This window comes from Lutra lutra, chromosome 13, assembly GCF_902655055.1.
Source record: "Lutra lutra chromosome 13, mLutLut1.2, whole genome shotgun sequence".
In the NCBI taxonomy this organism is placed as follows: Eukaryota; Metazoa; Chordata; class Mammalia; order Carnivora; family Mustelidae; genus Lutra; species Lutra lutra.
In genome coordinates this window covers 46,389,021-46,416,574 of record NC_062290.1, presented here as the reverse complement: position 1 = coordinate 46,416,574, position 27,554 = coordinate 46,389,021, and the positions used below count along the sequence as shown (strand labels likewise).

Genomic DNA, 27,554 nt, shown 5'->3' with positions numbered 1-27,554 from the left:
CTATGACATGATTTTGTACATGCTTCTTAGATGTTCTTATTGAGAGGTAACTGCATTCTTTCCGAGTGTTTTCTTGCAAAACACTTTGATGAGTATAAAGGGATGCTACTTACATCAGTAAGTTTCTAATTTTTCTTGTGATGCTTTTTTTCTTTTCCCTCAGACGCTTTCTTAAATTTATGATTCTTTCCCAAACATGCTTCTGCATTTAAAGGAAGGAAATGACTAACATAGTATCGGTGGTGTTCTACTTGGAATTTTCATTAATATCATTTGTTTGAACTTTTCTAATATAAATATACCTGGACCCCCACACCAAACCCATTTAATCAGAATTTCCTTATGCATACAATCCCCCAACTGATTCTGATCAGTATCCATGGCTGCAGCTCTCCGGAGCCTTGATCATTGGGTCTTAAAAGTCTGGTTGGTCCCCAGAACAGCAGCAGCAGCATTGCTTGGAAAATCTTTATGGAATCCAGGTTCTCATCCCAATCCCAGAATTATTGATTCAGGAACTCTGGAGTGGACCCAGCTGTCTGTGTCTTAACAAGTCCTCCAGGTAATTCTAATGCCCATGAAAGTGCGAGACTCCTTGTCTCCTTGGCTCCCAAACCATAAGTCCTTGTCCTGGTTACAAAAACCTTCCAGGACATAGGATTTGCTGCCCATCATTCAACATTTTAGCCTTCTCCATTCACCTCTGTTGCTTTAAAGTTTCTATTTTAATATTGTCAGTGAATTAATGTGTCTTCTATCATGAACCGCAAATGCTTTGTGGATCAGGCATGGTGGTTATGATAAACATTGAGTGAAAGCCTTTGTCTCCTGTTGTATTATGTTCTTTACTCTTTGTCAGTTTTCTGATGGTTGGTAACTGGATTTATTAACCTTGTTTGTGGTTAAGAAGCTAAAAGAAGGCTGCCTGCAGGTTTGGTTCTGGCATTGGCATGATGCTTGAGACAGATGGATCAAGTTTAGCGTGGGGTAGTTGGGGAGACGGCCACCATCCCCTCTTGCTTTCCTAATTAATGTCACTCTCAGCAAATAGCTCTGGCAGAACGGCCCCTTTAAGTCCAGTGCAACATGACTGGTCCAGCAGGAGGGGGAATTAGAGCTCTCTCCACTCACTGTAAGGAAACCTCTTTTTTGGCTCCCAAATGGTTTCCAGAGCTATCAAAATAATACCGTTTGCAGACACTTTTCATGGCTGAAAAGAGCAACTTGGAGAGGAAAAGGAGTACTCCACGGCTGCAGGGAGAAATGTTTTGCAGCTGGGCATTGCACAGAACTGCTCACTGAGTGCCCTTGCACAGTGTAGCTCACCTTTGTGGTTCAACAGTGGAGGAACCACTCAACAGAAATGAAGGGTCCCTTGCACGGGCGTTTGTGCTTGTACACCAGCTCTTCTTTGTGGGCCACGGACCGCAATGTGTCGGACATTGTACTGCAAATCTCAAGTAAATCTCTCAGTGGTAAAGGGCTGGTGGCCGCCTGCTGCTCATTAGAGATCCTGTCTGGCTCTTTTCCTGCGGAATGAGTGGTAGATTGCTGACACCTGTTTTCCCCTCCAGCCTGAGGATGTGAAGTGTGCAGTAGGAATGCCTGAAAGTGCTTCCTTGTGTCCGAGTCTGGATCTTGGTGTTGCCTGCAGAGAAGGGGGTTGGGATTCAGTGCTGGGAACGGAGATGAAATCTATGGTGAGAAAACCTCGTTATAAGCTGAACCGATATTCTCCTCCTCCTTTAGTGGCCTCTGATGGTGCTCATGGTGCTCTTAGTTTATCTTCCACATGGCCCCGATAACTTAGTCCCCCCCGAGAACCAAGTCAGAAGAAGAGAGATTTATCTTGTGCATGAAAAGACCTCATCAATGTCTCAAATAACAAGTATATAGTTGAGACTGTGAGCACATTAGAAATGGGATAGGAACAGTCCAACATTAAGTTATTATTTTAAATTTGGCCTAAATACATAAAATTCAAGTGTGTTGATCATATGATCAATTTCTTTGCACAGTTCTTTCCATGTATTTGTTCTTCCCACCTTTACCTACTGTGAAGCCTCATAAAAACTGGCAGATGATAGATCAGAGGACCTAATGCTCTGCCTTCAGTCCCAGATACAGAGTGCTTGCTGTATGCATGCATTTGCTAAGTATGAGAGGATAGTAAGCTCAGGAGAGACCCCCACACCCCTGCCTTTTCAAGTCCCTGGAGTCTACTGGAGAGGAAGGACAAACATCAGAGGCAGCGTAACACTGCAGCATATCAGATAAATGTGGATCTAAACAAACCAATGAGATCCACATTTTCAGTGGGTTTGGAGAAGGAAGACGGCTGTGAGTTGGGCAGGTCAGGGAGGATGTGGAACTTGTTCTGGATATTAGAGGATGAGGAGAATTCATGATGAGAGAGTGGGGCACGTGTATGATGTTCTTTCCCTGCATCTGTAGGCTGTGGAATAGAGGGTGGTGTGTGTGTGTGTGTGTGTGTGTGTGTGTGTGTGTGTGTGTTTAAAGTAGGGGCAACATTTCCCACTGACTCATGTGTGGGACTTAGCCAGATCTCCTTGTGAACATTACCTCTATTTGTGAACTATGGATGAATGGGGTTAGGGTTGGGTCATGGCCTTGGACCAGAGTGAAATTAACTGGCTCATAATGTGATTGAACTAATGACCTTGGCCTCATTACCACTATGTTTTAGCTGGTTGAGTCAATCAAACATTGCAGAAAGGGTAATCAAGGTAATCTTTTAAAAGAGATTTGGATAGCGTAAACACGGGAGTGAAATCAAAGACAGGTTCTTCTGTCCTGAAACACCCAGGTGTTTGTCTCATCATCCTTGTTTCTGCATCTAGTAAAAACATGGTGGACAAAACAAAAAGGATACCATAGTCCTCCTGGGCCGCTGTTTTTGGCATAATGCAATGTGTGTTCATTTTTCTTGCACAGAGTGGGACTGTTTTTGCAGAGGAAAGTGGTTTTGAGCAGTAATGTTGTTTTTTAATTTTAGATGTGTCGTGTCCCGTAAATTTATTGATGATGGCTTTCTCTTCTTCTTTAAAGTCTGAACAGCCCAGCCCTGCCAGCTCCAGCTCCAGCTCCAGCTCCAGCTTCACGCCGTCCCAGACCAGGCAACAAGGTATCCGTATCTCCCAGGCAAACGATGAGACCTTTTTCTCGTAAAACATCTTAATGAGTTGATTTATGGTCTATTTTCTACTGTTTTATTATTTGAATGATAACTTGGCTTTTATGCAGTTGTATTTATTTCCCCTAGGAATGCACTTGAGTATTGTTCTGATGTATGAGGCCAACCTCTAGAAATTCCCCTTTTGCCAGGCCCTGCCATCAGGGTCCCATTTTACAAAAGGATTATAGACACAGCCCATTCCGGGGAGCTCCCAAAGGAAATACAATAGCAAAAGCTGGAGTTGAGAGGCTCTGACATAGAGAAATAGGTTTTTACTCTGCCTTCTGGATGTCTTTCATTTTATTTATTTATTTATTCTACAGATTAATAGACCTGTTTTCTTTGGCAAGTGTTAGTTTGCTGTCTTTAAAATTTATTTTCCCTCTACTTGAACTTAAATTTAAATGTAAAGAAATCTAACAAAGAAATTTAAGCCAGAATGTTAAATATATATTTTATATTTTTTTGGTGTGTGGGAATCTTCAAATAAGGGCTCCTTTTTTTTTTTTTCCAACATGAAAAGTGAGATCATATGAAGGAGTAATTTGGTTTTGAGCATCGCATTACCCATTAGCTCTTTCATTGGCCATACTCAGTTCCCGATGGCCTCGTGTAAGTTTTGACAAGGATTAAATTGTTGCGTGTAGGGGCGCCTGGGTGGCTCAGTGGATTAAGCCGCTGCCTTCGGCTCAGGTCATGATCCCAGGTCCTGGGTTCAAGCCCCACATCGGGCTTTCTGCTCAGCGGGAGCCTGCTTCCTCCTCTCTCTCTGCCTGCCTCTCTGCTTACTTGTGATTTCTCTCTGTCAAATAAATAAATAAAATCTTAAAAAAAAAAATTGTTGCGTGTATTTGAGCTACGGCTAAGCTTCCAGGAAAAAATAAGACACTGATCATTTGGGCTACTCAGATTTCTTGTTACATTCACTTCCGAAGATACTAGCCCACTACAAAAGCAGAGAAATTCGGGTTTTGCAGAGTGGGAGACTGCAGAGAATCAATACTTATTTTAGAGCTGACCGATAACTCAGATATTCATATCCTAGATTAGACTTTGGGACTTGCCTAACCCAGAATAAAAGTGCCTCTCTCACTTTCTTGATTGCCTCCTCCACAATCTCTTCTTTAACATAAAAGAGTGATCTTGTTTTCATCACATTTAGAGCAGTCAAGTGAAAAGAAGCCACACTGAATTTTGTTTTTTGTTTTTATCCCCCCCCCCCCCCCAGTTATGTCCTGTTCTAGAATAAAAACTAGTTATGACTTAGTTTTTTTTTTCTCTCGCATCTAATACTGGATACTCTCTTGAACTTTCCGGGCACCTGACTTATTGCCTGGTTTTATTTATGTAAATATATGCTGGTATTTTGCCAGGAATTTCTTAAAAGGTAAAATAAAAATTGGCTGCATAAAATTGTTGCTTGAATAAGACCTTGTGTCCAAGATCAATATGAAGATCAGAGATAGGACATTACACCATGGAATTGAAATACTTTATAATCTGAACTTGACTGAAATGCTTGCTTGACCTGAAATTGACCTTGAAATAAAAGGAACAGCTAAACCTTAATAGATCAAAAACTACCACATAAAGGCTGCATTGCCTAGAACAAGTTACAACCATGGTGATTTATTAGCCTCAACTTTTCAATACATGGATTAACCTAACAAAACATTCAATTTACTAATAGATCTTTCTGTTCCTCTTTAGGTGTAATTTTTCTTAGGGAAGAAAAAATAACATAGAAAAACATTCCTAGGAAATAGATTTTCCAGTGAACATCCTGGGGCATCTGTTGTGAAAACAGTAGTGTTTCGGTTATGTGTTACATTCCAGAAACTACCAAATTTGTTTTGTCATTTGTATAAATATATATAGTCATGGTTTTTTTGGGTTTGGGGTTTTTTTGGTGGGAGGAGGAGGGCCAATGTTCAGTGCTGGCAAGCCGTCCCCTATGTACAGTATGACTAAGTGTGTATGAGGTAGTGTGTTTAATTGTGGCACGCTGTCATTCCTCAGGTCCTTTGAGGTCTATAATGAAAGATCTGCATTCTGATGACAATGAGGAGGAATCAGATGAGGCAGAGGATAATGACAACGACTCCGAAATGGAGAGACCTGTAAATAGAGGAGGCAGCCGAAGCCGCAGGTGAGTGTCTCGGCAGGAACGCGGCTCCCTGCAATGCAATCATGCCTTTTCCCCAGACTTACCAGCATAACCATGGTGAAGGTGTGCAACACCCAAAACAGTGGTAGAAGATGGTCACATTCATTTAAATTGGGTCGCCTAGGCGTGCTTATCGTCATCCTTTCTACAGGGAACTGTGTATCCCTTTTCTCAGAAAGCAGAGGCTTTTTCCTCTACAAATTCTATAGGGAAAACATCCTATCAAGAGTCCTGTTCTTTAAAGTCTGTTCCAAGGTGGCAGGACTGACTGTTGAAATCAACTCCATTTTCATTTGGAGAGTTTCTGGAGAGCCACTGCTATAGCCTCAGAGTTTGAGGCAACATGTTTGCTGTTTGTAGTTAGAAAGACATAATTGGCGTCAGTGAATTATGTGTGTGACCTAATTAAAACTAGGATCACCTGTGTGTGTTTTCCAGCAAATAAATTCCTTTTAAGTGTGCTGACAATTAGGTTCCTTAAGTAGCTTTAATGCTTTGAGGCATAATTCCACATTATAAGATGGTAATTCATGTCACTTATAATTAATAGTCAACTTGAAATTGCCTTGAGGGTTTTATTTCTTTATCATGAGGAAAACAAATAGGCATGCTTACTTGAATGTGTTTGAGTAGAAAAAATATGAATCTACTTGAACTTAAAATCCAATTACATTTGTAATACATTGCATTAAATCTTTTCCCGTTATCCATTACTGTGTAGAAGGCCCTAGAATTCCTCAAAAGAATACCTTCTTAATCCCAGCTGGACAGATCATGTGTTTCCTAATTGGTAATTCCTTAGGATCCTGGGAGAAGGGCTCCCCGGAGTGAGTATATGCGCCCTATCAGATCTTTTGGCAAAGCTTCCCTGCGGCCATAATCAATGTTTAACACCCACCTTCTCTTTCTCCACCTTGTCTCCCAAACTCACCCAGCTATCTATCTATCTATATGTATTTTTTTTTTTCAACAGGAGAAAACAAGGAGCCTTAGAGCCTTGGTGTTATAACATTTCCCTTTAGAACTCTTTAATCTGACAAGACAGAAACTAACTTGTAGGACAGGAAGATCTAAAAATGGACTGGAACATAGCAGTGAGCATATTGATACCCACCTGACTGCTGGCAGCTCTCAGATTTACCTGATGAGAAACGCATGACCTACTTAGGCTATTTCCAGTTACACTCTTATTTAGAAAATCTAGATATGCCCTGATGGGCTATGGCCCACCCACTCGCTGCCCTGTGCCCGGAGTCGGGGTGGGTCAAATCACACAGGCTTGTGAGCTGTCTGATGGGATCTCCGTTGTTGCAGATTGCTTGCTTCTCCCCCCGCCTGACATGGGCTGTTAGCACAGCAGCGCCAGTGTAACATTTGGTCTTCCTTGCACTTGCGAAGTCTCAACTGTTTAATCAGTTTAAATACTCAGCCTTCCACTTCAGTCAAGAAGCATTTTAAAGCGGCGCTTCAACAGAACACTTCATTAATGTAATTTAGTTAAGAAAAACAAGTTCCATCCGTTTTTGCTAAAAGGATGTCCCAGCGTATCCTTTTCATTTCCTATCTTGTATCTTGTCTATCTGAATATATTATAGAGCTGGAATGTGATTGCCTATTCAGAGTGAAAGAAAAACTCTCCTGATTTCTAAAGCATTTTCTGTTTCTGAAAAGAATATTATATTAGGTGTCTGTATAGCCAAAGAGAGAGCAAACACTGAAGGACGTTTCAGAAGGAGGGTATACATTCAGTAGAGTAGAATAAAGAAATATCTCTTACCCTGGGTAAAAAGAAAATTCCATTTTGTTCTGAAAAGAGAAAAATAGGGGAGGGGTGATGTTTTTGCATTGTCTTTGGTTGTTGAAAGATACTCTCTTTCTCGAAAGCGGTTACCCCAAACACAATGTCTCTTCATGTTGCTGCAGTATATTTCTGGTGAATTGTTGTAGCAGTGGTCAAAACTAGGGACAGCCTTGCATCATTATGGGGTAGAAATATTTGGTGGGGTTCACACAGCCTGTCCTCAGTGTCACCCTGAGCTCTCAGTCATACAGGCCGGTTGCTCCTATTCTCAGCAGTTACTTCCACTCCCACAGCCTGGGTTCACCTCTAGCAAAGAAGCAGGGGGGAAAGGAAACTAAAAGGCAGTAACCTACAAACTATCTAATTTTGCTGACCTGCCAGCTTGGGTAGCACGCTAGGTGATAGTAGTGGGGTAGAGTTCAAGCAGGGAGATAACGAGAATAAATAGGGCCAGTACAATATAGGGGCTGAGCACCAACCTTGGGTTCCATTGCCTGGGTTTGAATCCCAGAACCACCCCTTTTGCCTCTTGACCAGAGGCGAGTGACTAGTCTAAGTCTCTTTGCTCATCTGTTGAAATAAGGGTCATTCAGTGAGAAACAGCCGCTAAAACACTTAGCACGGTTCCATACAAAGTCAGTGCCAGTGTGGGTTAGCAGTTGCGGGAGTCGAAGCAAGTTTCTGGTGCTTATTAGTGTTTGAATTCTTTGCTCTCTGCACCTACGTCCGTAGATGTTTCAAGAACTGCCTGTACTGATGCGTGTGACTTCTTTGTCTTTTCAGAGTTAGCTTAAGTGATGGCAGCGACAGTGAAAGCAGCTCAGCTTCTTCGCCCCTCCATCACGAACCCCCACCACCTTTATTAAAAACCAACAACAACCAGGTAAATTGCTGGGTTTGCACTCTTCAGGACTCTGCCCAACTAGGTTGTGATCATTTTTACAAAGCACACAAAGCTTTTTATCCCTTAATTTTAAACAATGTTTCTCTCAGTAGAAAATCAATAGGAGTCTACAACCTTTGGAAAAGCACATAGTTGGGGTGAAACAATTTCTGTTGTCTTGAGAAGTATATCCCATCAGATGGGTTAATTACATTGGTACAGGAAGGGATGGTGACAGAAGTGCTGCTCATTTGCTCCAGATTGCTGTGTGTTGTTTTCCTCAGCAGTTAAGTGGACTAATTTAATGAATTAGAAAGAATATAATCTTTGGAGCTAGGATAAAGCCTGGTTCTTTGTTTTACTAATTGACAGTAGTATACTGGTGGGAAATTAACTCTGAACTTTTGATTCTTAGTTTCCTCATCCATAAATGGGGATATTAATACCTGTCAACTCTTGGGACGATGATGGATCCTGTATTTGTAAAGAGCATGGGGCCATGCTCAGGCCTACTTGGCACTCAGCTGATGGGAGTAGATGTTTGTTATTGTAGGTGCATTGCCTCTGTGGGCTCATCCAGGAAAAGAGGGTCATCATTTGAACTTGTAAGGAACAGTTAATAAAATGCAGAATAAATAATGGTCATTATCATTGTTATAAATCAAGCAAAGAGGAGGCCTTACTAATTTAATAGTCAATTCAGAATATAGTTATTTGGATAAGGTCTAGGCAGAACTTCGAAAGCGATGATGAAGAACTTTTGTTAAACAAATGATTAAGAATGGGATATTTTAAATACTAAAATAAACTAAGTTCAAGTATCATGAATATTGTAAAAGCCTCATAGTGCCTTGAGTTGATACACTCATTTATGTAAGCTATTCTTATCTCTTTGTTTAGGCAGATTCCCTGTGACCTCTAAAATAATTGCTTAATCCAAGTTACCCTATGAATATTATGAACTCGAGAATGAAAGAACTGTGCTTTTCTGAAATTATTCTCTTTCACAGATGTCCTACAATTTTAAACAGCTTTGTCCTTGAATTTGTGATCTTTGCTTTACTGAGAAATGTGATTTTTATAGCTGAAGATTTTCTCTTTTTAAATTTTGCATAAAGCATAAGATCTCCTAAAATTTAAAATACCTCATTTATGAAGTTTATCCACAACTTAAAGCCTTCATTATGCGTAGGAATAATATCAGTGTCCTCTACTGCACCGTGTTCATTCAACTGCAGTGTCTTTGTGGCCTGCATGTGAGTTCAAGGCCAGTCTCATCGTCTGTTACGGACTGGCTGTCCAAGGAGTTAGTGCGTTCTTACTCCTTACCCTACCACCTCGCGTCCCAGTGTCCCCCAGCTGCAGTGCCAGCCATGCCCTTGGCCCGGCCAGCCACACATCAAGCACCTCCGGGGCAGGTGAAGACGAAGATGACGGTTACTACGGAGTAACCATCCTCGCCGATCAGTTGGAAAGAGCCCTGGGCTGGCTAACTAGATAACTTGAGTTTCTTTTATAAATCCGTGCTTCAGTATAAGCTGGCGAAAGGATAGAATTTGGACTTTGAATATATTTGCATATTTAATTTAAGCCCGTGGCACCCTGACTTCCGCTTCCTGTGGAGGGCGGGGCGGTGTTAGAACCAGGGTCCCTCCTGGGCGGCAGCAGTGCGCTGTCAGGAGTTAGCGGCTTTAGGTAAGCCCTTCCTCAAGCCCCTTCAGCTTCATTCCCCGTCAAGACTGTGCTTGATAAAGAAATGCAGCTCTACGAGGCCCCCATCTTGCCTTTCAAACCACCCTCGCCACTTCCTGGATGGGCAGCCTTCAGCTGACTTGGCTCAAGTCTTGGTTTCAGGGAGAGGTTTGGGTTCTTTGTCAGATTTTTTTTTTTTTTTTAAACCTGTCTAGCAAAACGAGACTAAAAAATGAATGGTATCATCTATCTGGTGAGGGTAAAAATTACTTTCTCCAATTAGATAGCATACCACTGGTTCCTTGGCATATGTTTATTCGACAAATGTAGCTTCACACATGTGAATCATCAATCTGTCAGGAATACTCAGTTATATGTCACTTCCTTCACGCACCTATAAGCATAATAAGAAAGTCCATATGCTTTCACTTTTAGCTAGTCTAGGCTAGGAAATACATGTAGCACCGCAAGAGCACTTACCTTCTTGGGGCTGTCTTGGAACAGGGAGCAGAAGGGTTTTAAAACTTTGTTGAGTATTCATTTCTTAACCCCTCCAGTCACCTGCTTTGGGTCAGGTGTGTTGCTGTCCCTTTACGTCCATGTTCTAGGACTTATTAAAAATTAGCTAGTCTTACTTATTAGTTCTCCATGCCGGTGAAGTGGAAGAGTAAGAATTAATTGAAAATAGAAAAGTCCTCTGAATTTCACCCTGGAATGTGTTTTCCATCTTTATTTGAATGTATGTGTGATAATTTGAAATTTCACATCAAATAAAATAGATGAAAACAGACTTCATGTTTCACAGTTAGGCTTCTAAGAGTATGAGTTTCCTTGGTTGCTCTCTGTTTGCAAGTTGATAATTATCTCTCAAATTTCTGTAAATTACGAGACAAAGCCGAGTTTCACTTACTGGTTCTCAAATCTTCCAGGGACTAGGGAAGAGAGAAAGTGCTAATTGAGTCAAACATTTTCTAACTATTGAAAAAAAGTGAACAGACAGAGAGCCACATGTCAACAAAGCGAGTAATTAACCTGAGCATTGTTAGGAGCTACTCACGAACATGAACATGAAAGACCTATCAGTAGAGCATCCATCTGCTGAATAATTGAGTTGTCAGTCCTCACAAAGGGATACAGAAAAAATAATAATCTTGGAAGTTTGATTCTCAAGCTATATCCTCAGATTAAGGATTGAAGTGCAGCTAATCTTAGTTCTGTTTTAGGGGACTGTCATGTGTGTAAATGATGCATCTTGGCAGGCTGGGTAGCTGTCTCCTTCAGTAAAGCTTAATAAGGGAATATTAGTGAGTACAGTGCCATTTTAATCAAAGGGGGTGTGTATGTATTATTAGACTCCAAACCTCCCGTACATGAGTTTCAAACAAAATCAAAATTCCAGATCCTTTCTGGCTGAAAGTATAGAGAAGGGGGTGGGGAGGAAGGGGCTGTTGAGGGAAGGAAGTGATCCACTGGACCCAAGTTAATATTCAGAATATCATAAATTACCTCTCAGCCTGCAAGGCATGTTGGACGAAATTAAAGAGTCTATCCAGTTAAACCGGTTTGAAATAAGCCCAGGGAAGACAAGGTGCTGTACTTTTGTATTCTGGAGTCGTTTCCTCAAAGATAAGAAATGATCATAAATAAAACAATTGTCTTCAGCATGGCTCAGCTCTCTCCGAATGAGGTTTTGACAAAGCTGTTTATTTTGGAGCAGGGAGAGATCAAAGAAGGAAGATTAACTGAGCCCTCTCTGGGCAGCCACTCAGTAACTTGAGGCGGATCACTGACACCCGGAGCTTTTGTTCCTGCCACTGCAGCTTCAGAAGAAAGAAACGAGGATTTCAATGTAGTTCTGCCTTCTGTGCTGTAGCACTTACGGAATGTGTAGGGTGGGACTTAAGTGCCCCGAATGTTCTATTTTCTGCTCTGGAGAGAAGGTGGTAGAACGCTCTAAACCTAGTTAGCAGAGTTGCCGTACAAATATAGAGTCCTTAGTGACTTTGACCCCCAGAGTCCAGGGAAAGGGGGGCAGGCAGAGTGGGATATTATGGCAACACAATTCAGTTTTCTTCTGCACAAGGCAAGCACGCAGGCGCTGTTTTTCTCTCAGGCCTGGAATCTTGGCCGACTGTCTCTGCGTTGCCCAGCCGCGTGTCTGAATTGGCGAGGAGTGCCATCTACTGACCTACTTACTCCTAGGTCTCCGAGCTCAGAGTTTCCCCTTGAGGTCTCATTTCCAACAACAATAGAGAAGGAAATTCTGAATGTAGTGGAGTGTTGGGTTTCCTTACAGTGCAGCACGTTAAAAAAGATTACCTTGCCCCAGCGATTAAGTAATTTCCTTGTGTTGCCCAAAGCATTGTATTTTAAGTGACTGAGCCTGGTCAGGTTGGTCATCTGGTTATCTTGATGTTAAAAATGAAAAAATAGTGGCAATTCTCAGGAAAGACTCTGTTGAAGCTCACTTCTTACCCATGCATTATTCTAAATTCAAAGGAAAATATACCCTTTTAGAAGTATTTGGTCTTTCCCAGAATGTCACGGTCCTATATCCCCAATAGGTAAACTGTTTGTTGGTAGTATAACATTTTACAGCCAAATCTCGTTCATCGTGTTTCTCTTATTTATTTCATCTCACCTTTTTTGAGTCCAAAAATGTTAAGTAATAGGACCAGGACCTGAACTTAGGTTTCTGAGCCTAATCAGGGCTCTTTCCACTACATACTAAAAGTGGGCTTATTTGAAAAGTCCTTTTTGTGTTATGAAATATGGTAGACTTTTGAACAGAACTGTGTGTGTGTGTGTCAGAGCAGAGAATGGATAAAGAAGAGCAGTAGGAATATGAGACTTCTTAAATACATCCTTTATTTGGTATTTTCCTCCTTAATATTAGCTTCCGATTATAACTCACTTGCTAATGAGGTTATCATGAAAAAGACAAAGTACTTTGCTTTTTATGTTTATATACATTTGTAAACACTCATCAATATATTTAGTGGATCTCAGCGGTTTTAAACAAGGCCTGTTTAAAAATATTTCCCTTATAATCCTTAATGTTGAGGACTCTAATAAACTAACTGTATTTATTAAATAATAATTTGTTTCCCCTTCTAATTCATTAAAACCCGAGCTCCCCATGGAAGCTTCTAAACAGCACGTGGGACTTCCGTTCATACCCTAAACTGTAATCGGGTCACATGGAAGGGCAGACACTTGGTATTTTATCATGAGTAAACACATCGTTTCTTGAAATGCAGAAAATAGTTCTGCCCCCTCTATTTCTTGTGTGGGAGGATCCCACGTTGGGAGCAACCCGTGTAACTGATGGCCATCTTCATTTCCAAAGCTGCATCCGTTTAGTGGATATGAGTAATTTTAAGAATCTGAAAGTCAGGTACTAAAAAGATCATTCGAGTGTTTGTTTTACCATCCCCAGCATGCTGAGCACCGGTAGTCATGCTGAAACAGCAGAATGAGTACAAAAAAATTTCTTGCCAGAGGGGACTATAATCCAGTATAACTCAGCTGCTGTGCGTATGTGTGAGAGTGTCATCACAAAAACAGCCTTGGAAGCTTAGATCAATTTCTTTATCGTCAACTTTTTTTCTTTTTTTAAAGTCTGTTGCCCTGACTCAGCATTTCAGATAGAAGTCCTTTATTTTCCAAGAAAGAGTGAGATTAGAAGAGAAGAAAGAAAATGTAGAGAGAAGTGCTCTTTGGAAAGTGATATTACTGTGTGACATTTCATGCCTCTGTGCCTTTGTTTGGGGGGTGGGGGTGTTGCTATGAAGTGCTTGAATCAAATTTACCTGTGTTCTCTTCGATCCCTAGATTCTTGAAGTGAAAAGTCCAATAAAGCAAAGCAAATCAGATAAGCAAATAAAGAATGGTGAATGTGACAAGGTAGGTTTCCAGGGCGTTCCTGGGTGTGCAGTAGCACTGACCAGCTTCCCTTGGTGTTTCCCTTGACTAGTCCTTGCCAACTCCCCTTCCATGTCTTCATTGGTGAAGTGTCCCACACCCCCAAATGATGAGCACTTCTTCTTGGTGCTTTGGTGTTTGTTTGTTTTCCACGTCTCACTTATATCTTCAGTTGTGATACTGGGCTCTCATGCTACTGTTTTCCATGATGCCCTGCATTGCCAAGGGGTTTTGGGCACGTTGAACTGGGAGGTAAGAACACCACGGTAGAGGATTGAGGAATTGCAGCCGTTAAGTGAGCAGGACACCTGATCCTCGTTTAGTATGCTTTCCAAGTGTTCATCGTGCATTCAAGATATGACTTCAAGACCTGTCGGGGGTTAGTCTCCTGTTGTGGGCAGGGTCATAACATGTGTTGCAGGATCAAAGCAGGCCTGACTAAAGCTTCACAAACCTTTCCTTTGCCTTCATGGCCAGTGGCACTAGGAAAACCCATGCAGTTATACTAAAAGATTCCGGAATCTGAGCATATGGAAAGAGAGGTGTGCTTCTGCCCCTTCAGGGGAGCTTTTGACAAACCAGATGCTAATTTGGATAATCATCTCTGTTTTTCATAAGATATTCTCTTCTGTCACTTGGTGTTTATTGGCGATATTGTTAGGTATGACTGGGAAACCTCTTTTTTTTTTTTTAAGAATTTGTCCTTGGTTATGTGCATTTATACTTCCATGTTTAAATTTAGACTTTTATTCTCTTAGTTTAAAGTCTTCTGAGATGGAAGAATTTAAAAAAAAAAAAAAAAAAGCCTGTGCTAATATGTTTAAGCTCAGAATTTACCATTGAGTACCCACTCTCCCTGGTGTTACTGGGAGAGGGTGGGTCTCCTCCCTTGGATCTTGTTGAGAGTAAATTAAGTGCAAGAATTTGCCCTCATAAAAAAAGCTAGCTTTGTAGGGATAACAGTTGGTCCAGAGAGACTCGGTCTGTGGGAGCCTTGGGTACCGAGTCCACACAGCGTAGACAAGGGAGGTAGAATGGGGAACCTCCAGAAGCTGCTTGTCTGTTCCTGTCTGTTTGTTGTGTTATTTTTGGATTGCTTCCTAAAGTGCTTGTTCTTTTGGTGACTACCCTTTCAGGCCTACCTAGACGAACTGGTGGAGCTTCACAGAAGGTTGATGACTCTGAGGGAGAGACACATTCTGCAGCAGGTGAGAAATGCTTTTTAGCACAGGCCTTTCCAGATGCTGTGAGGCCTGCTGCATCCTGGGGTGGCATTCTAGCCCCTGGAGGTCACACCAGCCCTGTGCTGTCAGCACTGGGCTGGTGCCACCTGCAGAAGTATTTCAGGGAGCAGGGAGTGCTTGCTCCTTGCTGAGGCTACCCGGAAGTCAGCTCTGGAGCTTGGCACGGAGGATCTCCCTGCTGCTGTTGCAGGTGCGGGGAAACCGAGCACTTGTGGAGGTGATGGGGCCAGAATGCATGGGTTTCTCCTCTGGCCCACCCTGGCCTGTGGGCTGAGTGAGGGGCAGAGTGGGAACACAAAGCCTCAGGGGCCAGGCTTCTAGTTTCAGGAGAAAACAGTGATAAGAATTTCAGTCAAGTGTTGTAAACATTCGTGATTCAATGGAGTAACCTTTTGCCAGTGCTCTTTTAAGGGAAAGAAATATTTTCCTCATTTCTCTTATCTTGTACAACATACATCTATTATTATGAACTCAACTGTGAAATGCTTGTGGAGTGGGGAAACTTCTATTAGTACAATTCGATGTTTTGCGAAGATAAGGGTGCTTTTTAATTTTACTATAGTTATAGTACATGTGTCTGCTGCATTAACAGTGGCTACTGATAAATACCTTTTCTTTAACACCCAAAGAGGAGGTTGCATTCTAAATTCCAGGGTGGGTTTGTAGATTAGTTCACTGTTGGAATTTAGTTTTATTACTACTTTCAAATGACTTGAAGTAGTACTTAATCTACCCCAGCTGTGTGTGGGTTATTTTTTTTTTTAATGTTTAATGGCTGATGGTCACATTTATATTCTGTGTACATTTTTTTGCTGAAATCTATAAATATGCACTCTCAAACCTGCCAAGTTCCCTGATTTGTCTGATAAGTTTTGTGTGTTTTTTTTTTAACCCTTCTAGAGTTTCAGATTCGAATGAAACTATTACAGACCTATGATTCTTAAGTGGGAAGAGTTGCATTTCTTGCATTTCCGTTTATAAGGGAGTACGGGTAGGGAAGCAAGATTGGAGTGGTTTACCTCAGCATTATTCTAGTCCTCTGCTCGTATCTTTCCTCAGTGTTCTTTTGTAGAACTGAAAATTGTTCAGGCTGCCATTTACCAATTACGTGGGGTTAATTGACTGAACGGTGATGGTAAATCTATTAGCTGATATTCCCATCCCTTTCTATCCCTTTTTAAGCACCAGCTCTGAACCACTGTGGAGTAATTGTCCAATAAAGCTATTAATGCACAAGCCGGGCCCAAACAGTGAGTCTCGCAGGAGAGTGAGACAGATGTCTGGGCAGGGCTGGGACACCTTCACAAAGCAAGCCCAGCGCATGCGTAGAGGAAGCAGCCCTTCTGTGGGGCCTTGCCTTGGGGTGCCATTGGCATTCCTGATTTCCCATTGTCCTTTAATTTGACCTTTGAAAGAATCGTGAGGGAAGGTGGCTTACTCGAGAATGCTAGCCAAGTGGATTACTTTAGTGTCCTAGAGGGAGAGAGTGATGGCTCTGAATTTTTAGCCTGGCATCAAGGCACTCCAGGACACACAGCATTTCAGCCTAATTGCATTCCCAGGCCGGTTGAAAGCTCTCAGTCTTTGGCCTTTTGCCTTGTAATGCAGCTGAGGCTTGTGATTATGATACCATGATGCATGCCCTGTCACGGTTTACTGCTTAATTAATTCCTATTGTAAAACATAGCACTGTTGAGGACTAATGTTATTCTCCACCTCGAGAGCTGCCCATCTTGTGGAATGCATCCCGCAAAGTCCACGTATTCTCTGCCACGTGGACCTGAGCACCTGCGACAAGGTTTCTGGGGAGGCCAGGATCACATCCGAGGTCTTGTAGTATTAAACACATCCCATCAAAAACTCGGGTCTGACAGTTTTATTTGGCTCACAAAAAGTGCTTAATGCCTTTGTTTTACTCTGGGGATGAGGCGTGTTGGCGCCCAGCGTCTAGCTTAATGAGCAGAAAGCCCTGGATCAGGAGAGCCTGTGTTCTTAAGCCACCTTCCGTTAAGGTAAAAATAGAGTATAGGGGATACAGTCAAACCCGGAGATCAGAGTACCTAGGATGACTAATAATTTGATTTTTTGTCAAACCATGCGTTCCACATTTATTTGGAAAGGAAGATGGAGCCCTTCTAACCTCCCCCAGCAATTGAGCTCTGAGTCTGAGCTTGGCCTCTTAGGGTGCAGCAAAAACCCTGAGGAGAACCAGGGCTTCCTTAGAAGACACGCTAACAGCTTAGATAACAGCTTCTCTACTTTTTTTTTTTTAATTTTTTAATTAACATATACTGTATTATTAGCCCCAGGGGTACAGGTCTGTGAATCGCCAGGTTCACACACTTCACAGCACTCATCATATCACATACCCCCCCACAATGTCCATAACCCAACCACCCTCTCCCTACCACCCCCTGCCCCGGCAACCCTCAGTTTGTTTCGTGAGATTAAGAGTCTCTTACGGTTTGTCTCCCTCCCAATCCCATCTTGTTTCATTTATTCTTTTCCTACCCCCAAACCCCCCATGTTGCCTCTCAAATTCCTCATATCAGGAAGATCATATGATAGTTGTCTTTCTCTGATTGACTGACTTGGCTAAGCATGATACCCTCTAGTTCCATCCACATCATCACAAATGGCAAGATTCATTTCTTTTGATGGCTGCATAGTATTCCATCGTGTGTGTGTGTGTGTGTGTGTGTGTGTGTGTGTGTGTGTGTGTGTATACACACTACGTCTTTATCCATTCATTTTTTGATGGACATCTAGGTTGTTTCCATAGTTTGGCTGCTTTTCTACTTTTAAAATCGTCTTTAGTGAGATGGGAAATGCCAGGGCGGGGGGTTGGTGTTAGAGTAGTCCTTCTCACATCATGGAGGGTGACATGGGCTGACCACGGCAAGGTGGAGCCGAGCCCCCCCGCCCATCAGCAGTGCAAAGCCGTTCCTGTGGCCAGGCAGAGAGGCATCCTCAGGGGACCCGTGGGGTGTTTCTAGGCTTTGGGGCTTGTGTCATTGGAATAAGGCATATGAGTGCTATGTTTCTGATGTTCTCGCTCTCAGGATGCCTGGAGAGGAGCCCCCATTTATTTTTCTTTATGAAGTCTCTACTTAATTGGGGACATGGGTACATGCTCTAGTAATTTGAGTCGTTAATGCCGTTCCCTTTGGCGAACCATCCTGAATGCCCCGACTGCTGCCACTACTGTTAACTGCTACTTTAAGGCTGTCTCTGCATCTACCTTGATGTATTCTTACAAGCTCCCCAAAAATGTGGGGCTCATTTAGTGAGTTTCTTCGGATCCCCTTCATTTCTTTGTGTGTTTGTGGCTGGGGGTGGGTGCCACCTGTGGAGGAAGGAGGAGGCCTGTCATCAGAGCACTGGAAACCTACTGGGCAGTCCCATGCACTTGAGACACCCTGTTTCCTAGAGGGCAGGTGGGTTTATTTGCTTTAAAATCAAGTGGCTTTCTCTACAAGCTATTTTTATTGCTCTGTTTTCTCCATATTGTTAAGTAATTAGTAGCTATATTGAGTCACAGAAAACTATCTTCTTAAAGGAGTGAGTTACGATTTCAAGGGGTGAGCCTAGGACTATCCTTTGCCCACCCCCATGCATTGTGATACTACTCCTCTCCTTCCTCTCCTGCCCTCCCTGCTCTCTTCCCTTACTCCTGCAACTTTTATGATAACTATTATTTTTTTTAAAATTCAAGTAGGCCTTTTCCGAGTTTTAGCTCCTGGCATTTTCCCTGCTTCATTTGTTTTAGTGCTAATGGAATGGCTAACAGTCAATGAGGGGAGGCGGAGGACGCACTGGGTCTGGTAGTCCCGTGCTGTACATTTACCTCCCAGATCATTAAGGATACGTTTTTATTTATATGGTAATCATAATCATGTTGCCCTGATCTGTGTAGCAATTCAGTTTATAAAGAAGCTTTATTTATCCTATTACCTTATTTGATCCTCTGTACAACCCCGTGTAATAGAACAGGAGTTGTCCCCATTTGGTAGGTCAAGAAGAAATGGCTCAGGTTATTGTGTTCCATTCGGTGCCCTTCAGATAGTGAGCCGAGTCAGAACTGATACACGAAATTCGGGACTCGGTTCTGGACACCTGGGCACTTCCCTCCCGGCCAGCTCATTGGGGAGAGAGGTCACACTCTGGGATCATTGTTATTTGCCTTCACTGGGTACACTGAAAGCCAAGCTCTTTTTGTCCTGAAGATGACACATTTTCACTCACCATATAGTATTTCTTTACGGTATCCCAGAAAAACATAATTTACTCTGAAAACTGCTGTTAGTATTTCTTTAGCATCAGTTGAATTATTTGATAGCCTTGGGAAGAGTTTGCGTGTGGGGGTTACTTATCCAGAGCTCCGTAACTGGTAACTAATAAAACAAACAAGTGTCCATTTTAGATCTCTTAGTGTTAATGAGCTGTTGCTTGATAAGTTCTTACGTGAATATACTACTTTAACCATAATGCAGCACACCCTTTCTGGTCATCTCTTGACTCATGAGCTAGAGTTAGAAGCCTGGGTGCAGTGGTTTAAAGTAAGAGGTCACAAGGATGTAGGCTCCTGATCTGCCATCTCTCCCATCTTGCATTCATCTTCTTGAGGGGGAAGATAGGCTTCCATCTTTATTCCAGACAGGAAGGGGGGACAGAGGCCAGAAGACATATACTCAGGGTTTATAACCTTTTCAAAAACAGTCCTGAAATCCCAGTGACTTCTGACAAATAAATTGTAGGTAGCAGTATCTGCCAGATGCTACAGGTGGGTCTGGGGAGGCAGGCATTTCAGTTGGGCTTATGGCTACTTACAGAAAAAAATCAAGCTTCTATTAGTCAAAAGAACACAAACAAACAAAAAAAAGGTGAGGGAGGAAGGATAAAAGGATAGTAGGTAGGCAGTTTGCTAATTCGGTCAGGATTTCACAGTGAGAATAACTTGTTTTATTATGAACCACAGTTAATCTGTAAAAAAAAGAGTTCCAGACGTTGAATAAGGTAATAATAGCTCAGTCTGGAGCTGGACGATTACTTGGGTTGGGATTCAGTATGTCTTTTATTCTTCTGGGGAAGTCAGGTATGTCAGGAATGGGGAGCACAGTTGCTGTTGAGAGCCATTGACCCATAGGGAATAGTTCACAAATTTACCATTTTTTAAAGAAAACTAATAGAGGTTCAAAGGTTTCCTTTCTGCTCTTTTCCACCTGAAATTGGGTAATCTGAAACTCCATTGAATAAATAATAGGCTAAATAATTAAAATTGTTCTTTTTTAAGGTGAACTAAAGAGAATGAGAAGTGATAAGAGGGGCATAACAGACAACTAAAAAAATGAATAGTTTGCCCATTTTCTCTCTGCAAAATTCTTTTCTTTCATCCTGATGCTTTTTTTTCCCTCTCTCCCACAAAGCTTGGTAAAATTACCCCCCTCCATCCCAATTTACCCACAATATACATACCTCGAGTCCATGCTGCCTCAGCATAGCATCCATTTCTGATAAGATTATGAGTAAAATTAGAATAGAAAAAACACATGACATGATGAAAGATTCAGACCAGTGACCAACATCATTCTTAACATTGGAACCTTAAGAAATACCCTCTCAAAAGGCAAGACCATAGCAGTACCTCTGCCACCACTTTTATGTCTGAGAGTTGGAGCCCATACAGTAAGAAATGAGGCAGGACTATTCCACACGAGGAGAGAAAGGTTTTTTCTTTTTATAGATAATACTTGTTACCCCCAAATATCCAAGGGAATAAACGGAACATGACTGTAAGCAATAGAGGTTTTTATTCATTTTGTTGAGGTAAAATAAAGGTATGGCAAGCTGAATTTTAACAAAGTGAACACATCTTTTGTAACTAGCACCCAAATCAAGCAATGAAACAGTTACGGCCCCCTTCCACTTACTACCCATGGTCTTCAGGGGGTGGGATTATAGATGGTTCCTCTTTTTCCTTTTGTGGGTTTTATGCTTTCTGAGTTTTCGGTAACATAATCAGAAAGGAAAAGGATAATTATTACGTGTGTGTGTGTGGGTGTGTGTGTGTGTACTTCATTTTATAAGGAATGTTGCTATCTCTAGGATGGAATTTCCTTATGTTTAATAAGGAAAATTGCTACGTGTTGAGTAAGTGTTATTTAAAAGGGTTTTGAAATTGTATCTCCCCCTAACCACGCTGACAGTAAAATAGTCTGTTGATGACTTGAAAGGAGGAATCAGTTTAAAGGCTATGAATGAGGAGAATAGGAAATCTGCTTTGATTAAGAATTTCAAAGGGTTAATAGTCTTTTGGCTTACCAGATTGGTTAAAGGATGGTTCCATGCCATCCATAGCATAGGATCCTCTTACTAGAAAGGAGAATATTAGTCTCTTGGTTCCATATTTGATCCCATCCACCTCTCTCTCTTTGCCTTGTGATGTCCATTGCTCATTGCCCAATCTTTCTCTTCTCTACTCTCTTAGATCGTGAACCTTATAGAAGAAACTGGACACTTTCATATCACAAACACGACATTTGATTTTGACCTTTGCTCGTTGGACAAAACCACAGTCCGTAAACTACAGAGTTACCTGGAAACATCTGGAACTTCCTGAGGATACAACAACTGGATGCATCAAAAACTATTGTTGGTTTTTTTTTTTGGTTGTGATTTTTTTTTGTTTGTTTATATGAAAACACTCAGAATGATGCAACCAAAAGGGAAAAAAATAAAAATCAAACAACCTTCAGCTTTATTTTTCTTTAAAGCCAGTCATCATCTCTTGATAAAGGAGAGGTTAAGCAAACCAGCCTCAGCGGACCACTCTTCTCTCCAAGGAAATCCCCGGGAAGAGTTAGCCTGGATAGCCTTGAAAACAAACAAATCAAACACAACACAAGAAAACTTTCAAGAATGTGTATGGTATCCTTGTCTCTCTCTCTGTGGTGGTTCATTCCACAGGATGAATGCATATTCAACACACTGCCTTATTACATAACTGATCTATTTATTATCGCATACAGATATTCTAAAGTCGTTGAGGGAATGACACCACAAGACATTATAAGTACTTGGTCCCACGGATGCTCTTTTCAGTGCAGCGCCCTTGCCATCCCAAGCCCAGTGACCTTACTCGTATACCGTGCCACTCTCCGCCAACTTTTCCAAGTCCTTTTACTCGTTGCAGTCTGTATTTGCCACCTTTTGTTTTTCCAGTTCCAGGACACAAATAATCAACTGGGGGGACCAAATTGCCACCCTGATTTTCTTCTTTGTGGTCTTTCTCCTGAAAGTTGGGGCCCAGCCCTTGGCTGTATCCATATAATGATCTTGGACCATGGTAGGAAATGCACCAAATAGGATCATATGAGTTGTTGTCTAGCCTTAGTCAATAAACCTGTAGGACTTTTAAACAAGTGTACCTGTAAACGTCCTGCATCCAGCATTGTTGAGCTGTCAATCAACATCTTTGTGTCTGTTTTACTGTTTCTAATACTAGAGAAAGACGGAAGTAAAGGCATTCCACAGGATCATCGTTTAAAAAAAAAAAAAGAATTCTGGTTCTGTTTTCTAAAGAAATGTTGTAGAAATTCTTAATTTGGATCTATTTATTAGTAAGAGTTTCAGCTTTCTTCAGCTGCCAGTGTGTTATTCATCTTTACCATAAAACCTGGAATAAGAGATTTTTGTTCACGTATGATCCTCGTAGACTCTTTTATATTTGGAAAATTAAAATCTTTCTTTGGGGGAAAATCCTTGGTTATTCTGCCATAACAGATCATGTATTAACTTGTAGATTCAGTGGTTCGAGCCTGTTTAGTCATTTGCTTATGTTTCCAGAAGGATTTCTTATATTGGTGAAAATAAAGATGGTTGGGGAGGGGGGGGTTATTTTTGTTCTTGATGTACCCTGTTTTAAAACTAGAAATCTGTCCTGTGGCATGCAAAAGAAAGCGAATTATTTTTAAAAGAAAAAAAAAAAAACCCAAAGTTCTTTTGGTGTCTTTATTCCATCCTCTCCGTAAATGGAGATATGCCAAGTGAGAACAGCTCATCTTCCAAGTTTTTGCTAGGAACTCAACCGAAAAGAAGGAAAATGAAGAAATACTTCTGGATCCAAAGGTTCATTCAGTGGATCAGCCTTAAGAAAGCCTCTATGTGTGCGAATAGACCAGTCTCTAGGCTCTCCCTTGTTTATTCCCGTGCCAGATGCTGTCTTTTCATACAGAGATTAACTAGTGTCTGTACAGAAAATGGTCTTTCCAGACCCATTCTTTTGGGCAGTAATGTAAATGCAGATTGATAATGAAGTTATTTTCTGCATTTTAAAAAGGGGATTTTTTTTTACATTGTTTCTTTCTATCCAAAGACACTATTTTTTTCCTTTTAAAAAAATTATAAAACAGCCATGCTCCTTGTAAATTACTTGTGAAGTGTCTTCCCCAAGAACAAGTGTACTTTTTCGGTAATGTTACGATTCTTGATGGCTGGCATGAACAGTCCTTGAAGCATTTGTTGTGTGTCCCCTGCTCAATGTTTAACTCCAGAGAAACTTTTGGAGTCATTTTGGACATTAGGTGACAGAAGTATGTGGTTTTAGGCATGGTTTTAGTTGTGTTTGGTTTCATTTTTAACTTGCGGATGAATGGGGAGGGCGATGCTTACATGAATTGTTTGCAAAATTTAATAATCTTTAAACATTTTTAACTGCTAATCCACATATGCTCATTAAGCCAGAAATGGATGTGGTTTAACTAAAATATCTGTGTAGTGTATCTAGAAATGTATATATGTAGTTTGGGCCATTTTTATTTTTGTAACTAAGTTGTGTGGTAAAATGATCTGACAGTGTGAAGATTTTTCTCCTTCCTCTGACCACTTAACCAGGCAACTAGGTATCATAAGCAACCAAACAAAAATGGACAACGAGAAGGGAAGCTATTGCAGTGGTAAACTCTAGACCTAAAATTTAGGCAATAAAGCAGATGTCTTCAGAATATCGTCAGAATGGAAGTTTGTAAATCAGTAACAAAATTCAAGAAAACCTCCCCATCCTCTAATCCTCATGGAGAGAGCAGAATGAGTTTTCCACAAAATTTCAATAGAGTGAGGGTCACATTGTTGATTTTTTGCAAGTTGTATTCTTACTCTTATCGAATCTTTAAATGTGGAAATAATAAATCCCCTTTCAATTGATTTCAAATAGTTACACTTCTCTTCCAGTAACCCTCTTGGTTCTGCCACGTTTATAAACACCATTGAAATCTGTTGAAAATTATATTTGGCACATGTGTGTCCTGATGGTGGCTTTGGCTTTTTAAGCACAAAGGGAGAATGGCAGGGTTTAATTTCTTAGATAGGTTTCAAGTAAAATCGATTGGGTGAGTGTGAATATGGTTTGAGCCAGCCAAATATGAGAAATTTTCTTTGCATTTTCCTCCTGTACTTTGAGGGGGTAAAGACCTATGTACAGAGCATTTTCCCCCTTATAAATTGGCTGGCTTCTGGTTTGGGGGCAGGGTTCTGTATGAGGAGATGCTTCCGTGTTAGTTAACATAGAGCAATTATGTCAGCAACAAAAATGTCCACCTCTCTCTCTCCCTTTATGTAGACAAAGGGGTGTGTCTGTATGTGCTTGCATATTATGTCAGAAAGTAGGGAGAAATGTCAAAGTAGGGAGAAGTGTAAAAACTACAGATCAGGGGACCAAAACTCTAAAAGAAGTAAGTCCTAAGAGAGTGTTCTAAACATTTTTAAGTTGATTAGCCAGTCTCTCTGATCTGAATAATTACTCACTTTGTTGTGGAAAGAGCCAAAGAAGTTGGTTTTCTTCCACCAAAAAATGTTTATGCCGATAACCTTTTACAAACCCAGCCCACCTTTTAGACCACTCACAGTTCGGGCCTTCGTGACGTCACATACTGTGCATTTCAAACCCCACACGTTAACATTAGTTACCATTGATTTTATGAGAGACCTTGCTCTTAAATGTTTTAAATTCTGCCTAGGTAACAGAATTGGATGGCCAGTGTTTTAGAAATGGTCAGCGTTCGCGTTTGGTGGCTTGTGTTCATTTATCGCACTTTGAAAGTGATTGGCTCTGGAATAGTTTGCTGTATGTGCATGGCGTCCCGCCTTTCGCGTTTTGTGTTCTCACACTGTGTATAGCACACACACGCACATGCTCCTGTTCTAAGGTTGCTTCAGACTGTGGCAGGGGAGCCTGCCAACTGGGGACTCTGCTGTAAAGACAACTCCAGCTGCAGAGAACGCAGAGTCCCTTACCCATGGTTTAGTTTACTCTTGGGCTGGAAGTCTACATCTTTGACCCCTTTTGTTTCATATGATGCTTTTGATCGTGTAGGCACTGCCATCCCTGGATATTCTTTGGAAAGATGCATTGAAGAAGTCAATTTCAGAGGAAGACAAAGCCACCGTGGTCTGTAAACTGTAAATATGTATTTTGGCACTTGTACTCCAGTATCTGCAAATAGAGTTATGATGGAAATGCTGACAGATCCGTCATGGTGGCCAAAGCTACTGGGCGGTGCAAAACTAAAGCAAAAACGTATTCTTGAGATGAACAGTGCAAGGCCAATACGTTTTCTAAATCTGTCAGTATCTTTTTTAATGGAGTGTGTATGTGTAGTTATGTTGAAAGATACACTGTGTATGTGTGTGTAGATGCTATTATGTGAACTACAAGGCATTCGTAAGATGTATTTCCCATCTCTAAAACCCATGTTGAAATATAAGTACAGATTGACAGAAATAGGTGTTTTACTTAAATTCATATTTAATCCACTGTGGCTCCATGTTCTTTACAATGTATAGTCTTACTAATTGTCAAGAGTCATCTGACCAGAGTTTGGTTTCCGCTTTGCGTATGGGGGAAAACAAGCCCTTGGCCTTTTTCAAGAAGTGACGCTGGTCCCGAGGAAGACTGAATGGAGAGATCAGAACCAGCTGAGGGCACAACCCTGCCCCCCACCCCCATTCATCTTTGAGTCCCCTGGGCCTAACAGCATTTTCTGTGTCCTAAAACCAGCCATTTCTTAAGCTCTGCAGAGACTGGGCAAGAAACAGTGGGGCCCGTTCTTAGAATAAACCAGATTCCTTGTACGTGGCATTTTTTCTCTTTCCCCCTGTTTCTCTGGAAGGTTTGGTGCATAAATTAAACAATGCACTATCACTGGACAAAGTCCGACTGTGAAAGGCTCTGCGTTTACTTTAGCAGCAAGAAATGCTACCTTGATTAGACAGGAAGGAGAAACTGCACTTCAAAGAGAATAGAATACTTTCAGTTTGGCAAACACCCCAGCAGTTGGATATAATGCTCTAGTTAATAGTAAAGAGACTTAACAGCAAGTTTGACAAGGTCACCTTATCTTCAGGCTGAGAAGCCATGGAGGAGAGGATAGGGGACTGCCTTGTGCAGTATCAACTAGAAGCTGATTTTAGGTGTGGAAGCATCAGTCCCAGAAGGGCTGGGCTGGCAGCGGAGCTTTCTAAGGACGGTGCTCGAACTGGACTCATCTCTTCCCTTGTTTCAGCCTAGATGCTGATTTCGTTACTTGAAAATAATGGCCTTGCATTTTCCCCAGCGCAGAGAAAGTCAAGACAGGCAGCTTGGGTGTGCTGAAGACAACTCAGGATGCCGTCCCCGAGCGCTCTCACTCACAAGGTGTGCTGAGCCACCATTTGCCCCGGTCCATTTGTCCCACCAGCTCTCTCTGAATTGTGTTCCCGTTTGGATAGGCAAGGGGTCCTGGAAGGAGATGGCAGTTCAACTGAGGCCTGATGCCCAGACCTGTCTGCTTGGTAATCTGGGGACAAAGTGTGCCAAACTAATGGACTTGTTTGTTCTGATTAGTGGAGCAACGAGAGGGTATTTATAGGTGTCCTTGCCCGGATTCCACCCAAATAGAAAATCCTGAGCACATTCCAGGGCTTCTGTGCTCTCTGCCGGGTAATAGTATCCACACCTTCCTGTTTACGTGGTCCCCTTTTGTAGCGTCATTTCCAGGCTCTTCCAGAGGTTGTTAACTTGCCCTGGGCAGTCCGCTCGGCCTTTTGGTCTTCATTTCCCCCTTAATTAAAGGAGGGTAACCAATATGGTTCCCAAGGGCAAGGGAGAGAAGTACATGGCACAGATGACAAGACGTTTCAGTAATAACTGAGCCCCATAACTGTTAAGTAACAACAGAAATAGTCTGCCACCTGAGTGGGAAGGCCGCTGGGTCCCCTTTTATGATCACTTAGGGCACTGGGCAGTCTGCACGGAAGAGATGGCCCCAAGGAGCGGGGAGGGGTGGGGTGGGGGGAGTCAAGGCAAAGCTGTTTGCTCATTTTCCCCTCGTAATCATGTCTTCCACCCCATGCAGCCCCCGCCCAAGAGTTCTGAAGTTTCAAAAGGGTAGAAAAGGATAAATCCAGGCCATTAAAAGAAAATAATCAAAGCTATTGAAAAGATAAAACAAATGAGTTGCACTAAAAGGGCTGTCTGTGCAAGTAATAAGGTTGAAATAGTGATACTGATTTCCTAGCCGGACAGCATTCCTCACACATGTGGTTTGTGTATCCGCGTCTGGGTGGGTGGTCTGGTGAGGAGTGCTAAATGCAGCAAGATGGCTTAGTTTTTG

At 41.8% G+C, this 27,554-nt stretch overlaps 1 protein-coding gene across 1 annotated transcript in view; it reads left to right on the top strand.

Annotated features, from left to right (window-relative positions):
* Window positions 1-22,803, top strand: part of MLLT3 (MLLT3 super elongation complex subunit) — a 285,704-nt gene extending 262,901 nt beyond the window's left edge. Inside the window, exons 6-11 of the mRNA XM_047700500.1 lie at window positions 3,070-3,145; window positions 5,216-5,345; window positions 7,948-8,047; window positions 13,574-13,645; window positions 14,800-14,871; window positions 21,395-22,803. Of these exons, the coding sequence (XP_047556456.1) occupies window positions 3,070-3,145; window positions 5,216-5,345; window positions 7,948-8,047; window positions 13,574-13,645; window positions 14,800-14,871; window positions 21,395-21,526 (582 nt within the window). The 3' untranslated portion in view covers window positions 21,527-22,803. The remainder of the gene's footprint in view (window positions 1-3,069; window positions 3,146-5,215; window positions 5,346-7,947; window positions 8,048-13,573; window positions 13,646-14,799; window positions 14,872-21,394) is intronic.
* The last annotated feature ends 4,751 nt before the right edge of the window (window positions 22,804-27,554 follow it).